Here is a 6,078-nt window from a genome sequence, read left to right as displayed (position 1 = left end):
ATGTTACATGTTTCCACAGACAGGTCTTACAGGCACAAGAAAACCTTGGTGAAAGTTCTTTTAAAATATAACAATCTCAGTGATTTCAGTGAAGAACTGGAAATTCTGGAGACTCAAAGGCAAATACAGCATGTTAATGCATATTTCAGAAGCCTAAATTCAATGGTCAATTTTGAAAACGTGACCTCCTTTTATCCTTGTTTTCTTTCCATTCCAAGTCTTCAATCAAATAATGACACAAAAGAGGGGAAATCTGCGGAGTTCTATGATCAGATTCTCAAAATCTCCTCCAGGAGATACTGATTAGATTTTACCAGACTAAGTTGGACCCTAGAGATACAAAATGTGCCTCGTAATTGAATACATACTAAGTAGGTTGACCCCATAGATCAGATCAGCACACTATTTGCTTGTTAATGCTGCAAGGGCTTTAACTACAGTTTGACCTCTTCATTATCTCCAGCTTTCCAGGGAACAAGCTCTGTCTGCAGCCCAGGCCATTTCCACCCCCCTCCATTCAGGACATGGGCATACAAAAACAAATGGAAAATAAGACACAAAAGTTGAGTGCAGCATGGTTGAGGGGAGACTGGAGGAAATAGAAAGGGATCAGGTTAGGCTTTCGGTTCTGATTTTCACATTAAATAAGATGCTTTTTCTTCCTTTGTCCCAGAAGCCAAATTTTTGCCATATGAGATGGAGGGGGAAAGGTTTCTTTTTTTTTTTTTTTTCTTTAATCTTTCCTTTCCAAGGGAAAGGAAAGGTTCTTGGAAGATAGACAGACTTTCTGGAAGCCTTCCCCAATCTGAAGATGCAATTTCAACAGTCAGCACTTGGCTGGGGAGCAAACCAGGAGACTCATTTTGAACAGGCTGATATCAAGCACGACCACACTGACCCGAACCTAAACCTCCCTCCAACCACAATCTTATGATGCTCTGTGGACACGATTTATTTCTCCCTAATGCCCTAGTCCAAACTGGCAAGGAAATCAGCCACGTTTACAAATATGCATCTCAAAAAAAAAAAAAAAAAAAGAAATCTACAAACCATCACATACTTTAAAACCCATCTTAAGGAGCTGCTCTGTGAACTTACATTGCCTTTTTCAAATTTATTGACTGTGTTGATGCAGTTGTAGAGAACGCGGTCTCCCGTATCTCCCTGGTCACCAATGAGGCAGACAAAGACGTTGGCATCTGTGCCGCTCCCACTTACCGTCCCAGTGCAAACCGTCACCCGGTATTTTATCACTGTGGAGACATAAATTATTAAAACAATTTCAACAACACGATTAATTGCCATTTAAATTTACTGCATTTTCCACAGACTTGCAATTAATTTTAAGGGTTCATACTTAGAGTTGGTACTTCTGCTGATGTATTGACTTTCACACTTAGGGAAGAAAAAAAAAAAAAAGAAGAAAAAAAGGAAGGCCTGAACTATTAAGAAAACCCATAAAATCCCTCCAAAGGAGGACACAAAAATGCCATCCCCTTCAGGTAAAACCTCATGAATTGGAGTACATAGCCTTCTCAGTGCCCCAGCTCTCCTACCTACCCTCCTGCCTGCCCAAGAAGGTCTTGGTGATGGGTCCTGGGGACCTTTTAGCAGCATGTTTAGGGAAAACATCATTTTCAGCATCCAGGGGCATGGCAGGCAGACAAAAAGAGTTTAAGAAGTCCGAGCACTCAGGGACCTGAGGAATGGGCTCTTTGTGTGGGCAGGACAAGCCTCAGTTGGTCCCATCTCCTTGGGAGCCTCACAGTGTAGGATGTTGGATGGTGCCTTGTCTCCTTGTCACCTTTGAGATCTTTATCTAGGATTTTGCCAGATGGATCTTGAGCTGCCACTTTCATCCCCCCACCACGCCCTCATCTCTACTCTCCCATCCCATTGGGCGAAGGACTTCCAGAAGAAATTTCGCAATGAAGAACCAGCCCACAGACCAACCTTCAGGAGAGAGAGAGAGAGAGACCTGTTTTCTCCAGCATCGGGAAGGGACAAGAAGCAATGCTTCCTTCCTTCCTTCCTTCCTTCCTTCCTTCCTTCCTTCCTTCCTTCCTTCCTTCCTTCCTTCCTTCCTTCCTTCCCAAACCCAACTGCAAGCCCAACACATGGGTGCTGCATCTCCTCTCTGCTCGGCACAACGGCTCCTGATGGGAAAACATCTGCATTGAACTCAAGCAGCCCTCTCCACAGTTGATTAAAAATACATTTCAAAACCAGGTTTATTTACATTTTAATAACATCTGCAATTACAATTACTCTTCCTCTTCTGAGGAGCTGCTCAGCTGCATGCAGATCACCAAGTTCATGGGAAATTTCACGACGCAGGGCACTTGCGGTCTACAGAGTGTGGAGCCCTGTTGAGTGCTTTGGTGGAAATAAAAGAAATCCCAATGGCCCAATGATATTCTGTTCTCCAAAATCCCCCCTCCAAGTACATTTGATTCTTGTGACACAAGGTCAAGACAGAAGTGACCACTTCAGGAAGCCAACACAAAGTTCTGCAGCTTTACTTAATTAAATCACCAGTTCAAACATAGGTAACCTGATAAATAGTTTGGATTGCTCACAACGTAGTGAAAAGTGCCTATGTTCTTGCACAACTGCTCTGTGCAACTTCCTATACATTTATACAACCAGCTGTATAAATGTGCATATAATTAAATAAAACTTTAAAGCCCAAAAATGATCGTTAAATTTCAGATTGCATTCCAGCTAAGCTTGCTTTCCATGAACATTCCTTAAAACTTGGCATTTCATATTTTAAGGCAGACTGGAAAAAATATAAGTTTGAAAAAAAATATAAATATAGCTCTGGAAACAATTGTGCTGTGGCCAGATCTCTCCCATCTCTCACCACAGAGAAATCTGCTCAGAAAAAAAGCCTGGGATTTCTGAGGCTTCATGCAGCCAACCATGTACACAGAAAAGACTGCAGAGAGAAAGTGCCAGAAAGGGAAGCTAATTGAATTGCATCAGTCTGCCCGCGCATCCCTTACACAAAGAGGGCTTCTTTCTATTCAGGTCCTAAGCAAGCCCCTGCATGGAGCCCATGGCTCTCACCTGGCATGACTTCAGTCACCAGAGATCCCTCCGCAGGGAGCTCCCGCACAATCTCGTTGTCGTCTTCATTTATATCTAGCCAGCGGCCGCAGTTGAATGTGTATTTTTCTTTTGTCAGCGTTTTCAGCAGAGTTACCTTCATTAAACCAAAACACTGCATGAGTTCAGAGGCTTAAAGACAAAAAAAAAAAAAAAAGGCAACAAGCTCCTGACAGGTTGGTTTTGTTTTTTTTTTTTTCCTGGGAAACAAGAGTAGGTAGCAGCAGAGAAATAGCACACATTAATAACGAGATCATCGTTCCGACTCGTGCACCGCAGTGATGCATGGAGCAAAGTCTGTCACAGCTGATGGCTTTTCATTCCTCCTTTCTCCAGTCGCTCTGTGGTGTTGTGAAAGTTTTGATGGATACTGTGGCCCTCTGTAATCGCTCGTCCTATGCCACTGTATGAATCTGGAGAACAAATCTTGGATGGCGCTTGCACCACTGGTTCTCGCAGCGCAAAATCAGTGCATGGCACGCTGAGAAAACACACAGAAAATGGCAGCAAGCATTATCAAAGATCTCCAGTACCTTCCAAAGGAGTAATGAGCAAATAAACTCTGCCAATGGCTGGCAAAGCAGGTGAAGGGAGGGTATGATGAAGGCCTACAGAATCACAGGTGGCATAGAGGAGGCGGAGGGGGGTGTCAACTATTCACTCTTCTGCCACAAGAAATACAGGCCATCAAATGACACTTATTCAAAGCAAACAAAAGGGCACAATCAACCTGTGAAGTCCTTACCAAAAGCTATTACGGTTGCTAAAAGTTTAAATTTTCAAGGGGAGGCCGGAAGCTTTGAACAAACGAATGGAAGAGAGACCTGCTCAATGGACTGTATTTAGTAGGTCTGTTCAGGAAGTAAGTCTCCAACTGGAAATAGTCAGAAACTGGAAGAATTAGGGGTAAGTATCATAAATGCTTGTCCTTTTCTTACTGTTCTCTAATCATGCACTTATGTAACACAGGACAGAGGATGTTAGGCTAGATGGACTTTGGGCCTGGCCACTGTGGCTGCTCTTGTAATGAAAAATGGAAGCCTTCCCTGACATGAAACAAGCCTGGCATGAAATGTGTGAGGACTGGAACAAAGCATCATTCAGGTTTCATCTAAGTTTCTAGATGATGAAATGGGTGCACAAGTGATGGGGTTCATATGCCATAAACCTGATGCATCTAGAAAACCTCAGACTGGCTGTACACGGGCAGATTGATTTCATGCATCTTCATTGGGTTTCTTAGAGAGTTTAGCCCAAAGTGAACCCTAGACACCCTGTCAGATCCCTCTGGTCCTCCCTGAACACAATTTCTGGGCAGAAAAAGACACCCCAGGGAAACATATAGCTATGGAAGGTCCAAACATTCTTGCCCATCATCTGTGAACAAACTAAGAGAGACAACTGCAGTGGCCCAAAGTCTGACCAGCTCTTTCTTTTAGATAAAGACCACCCCCAGACACCTTCTCCCACCATGTGGTGAACACAGCAGTACTTGATGCCCTCTGAGGTGTTTGGCTGCATATGCTTTCACAGCTCCCTCACAACACAGGAGAGCAGGACCTGTCAAACACATTAGAGGCACGCAAGAAAAATCTCTGAGTGGTAAATTGTGATTTATCATCGCAGATATTTACAGCTGCAGAGCAAAGTGTATGTTTTGTTAAGTGCAGAGAACCTCTTCCAAGCTCTGCAGAAGGTGTAAGTGTGAAGCTTAGAGATGAACTTGCTGCTTTGCACACTCAGGCAAGGGATGACAACACGGCAATCATTGCTGGTGGAACAAAGGACGTGTGCCTGAAGATCAAGCACATCACCCTTTTTATTTCCCAAACAGCACAGTGCTGCTCTCTTCTGCACAGCTTCCAGTCTGCAAATGTCTACCTCCTACAATGGGGCTATCAGCATTTCAGGGTAGGTTATGCTCCACAGCACAACAGGTCTCTACCATAATCAGTTTTTTGTTATGACCAGCCTAAACAGACCATAGTAGGAGTGTTTTTGCCTCTCTGTCTAAGAGTAGGAAACTTTCTGAAGAATAAGGAAAACCTCCCTAACAGCGTTGAGGGGGAGACTACAAAGGTCTGACACTGGAAGGATGGGGAAACTTGATTTTCACCATCGATCTGGGCTGTTGGGTCCTGCCATTTCCCATTGCTCACATTTCCCATACATAGCCTGGCTGAACTGAGACAGACAGGAAGGAGAAGGAATTTAGAATCATAGAATCACAGAATCATCTAGGTTGGAAGGGACCTTCAAGATTATCTAGTCCAGCCATCAACCTAACTCTGATAAAAAAAACCCACATCACTAAACAATGTGCCCCAGCACCATGTCAACCCATCTTTTGAACATCTCCAGGGATGGTGCCTCAACCACTTCCCTGGGCAGCCAATTCCAAGGCTTGATAACCCTTTCAGTGTAAAAATTCTTCCTAACATCCAACCTGAACCTCCTCTGGCGGAACTTGAGACCATTTCCTCTAGTCTTGTCGCCTGTGACTTAGGAGAAGAGACCGACCCACCTGGCTACACCCTCCTTTCAGAGAGTTGTAGAGAGCAGTAAGGTCCCCCCTCAGCCTCCTTTTCTCCAGGCTGAACACCCCCAGCTCCCTCAGCCGCTCCTCACAAGACTTGTGCTCCAGACCCCTCACCAGCTCCATTGCCCTTCTCTGGACCCACTCCAGCCCCTCAATGTCTTTTTTGTCATGAGGGGCCCAAAACTGGACCCAGCACTCGAGGTGGGGCCTCACCAGTGTCCAGTACAGGGGACGATCATCTCCCAAGTCCTACTCACCACGCTGTTCCTGATACAGGCCAAGATACTGTTGGCCTTCTTGGCCACCTGGGCACACAGCTGGCTCATGTTCAGCCGACAGTCAACCAACACCCCCACGTCCTTTTCAGCCAGGCAGGTCCAGCCACTCTGCACCAGGCCTGGAGTGTCCATGGGGTTGTTGTGACCCAA

General features: G+C 44.9%; 1 protein-coding gene across 1 annotated transcript in view; it reads right to left on the bottom strand.

The window, feature by feature from the left end:
• Positions 1–735: 735 nt before the first annotated feature.
• Positions 736–6,078, bottom strand: part of LOC141477186 (lipoxygenase homology domain-containing protein 1-like) — a 63,171-nt gene continuing 57,828 nt past the window's right edge. Inside the window, exons 12-13 of the mRNA XM_074166273.1 lie at positions 3,073–3,208; positions 736–1,253 (exon numbers count right to left, since the gene is read on the bottom strand). Coding sequence (XP_074022374.1) covers positions 970–1,253; positions 3,073–3,208 — 420 coding nt within the window. The 3' untranslated portion in view covers positions 736–969. The remainder of the gene's footprint in view (positions 1,254–3,072; positions 3,209–6,078) is intronic.

This window comes from Numenius arquata, chromosome Z (genome assembly GCF_964106895.1).
Source record: "Numenius arquata chromosome Z, bNumArq3.hap1.1, whole genome shotgun sequence".
Taxonomy (NCBI): domain Eukaryota; kingdom Metazoa; phylum Chordata; class Aves; order Charadriiformes; family Scolopacidae; genus Numenius; species Numenius arquata.
The sequence above is the reverse complement of the archived record's forward strand: the minus strand, read 5'-3'. Positions and strand labels throughout refer to the sequence as shown.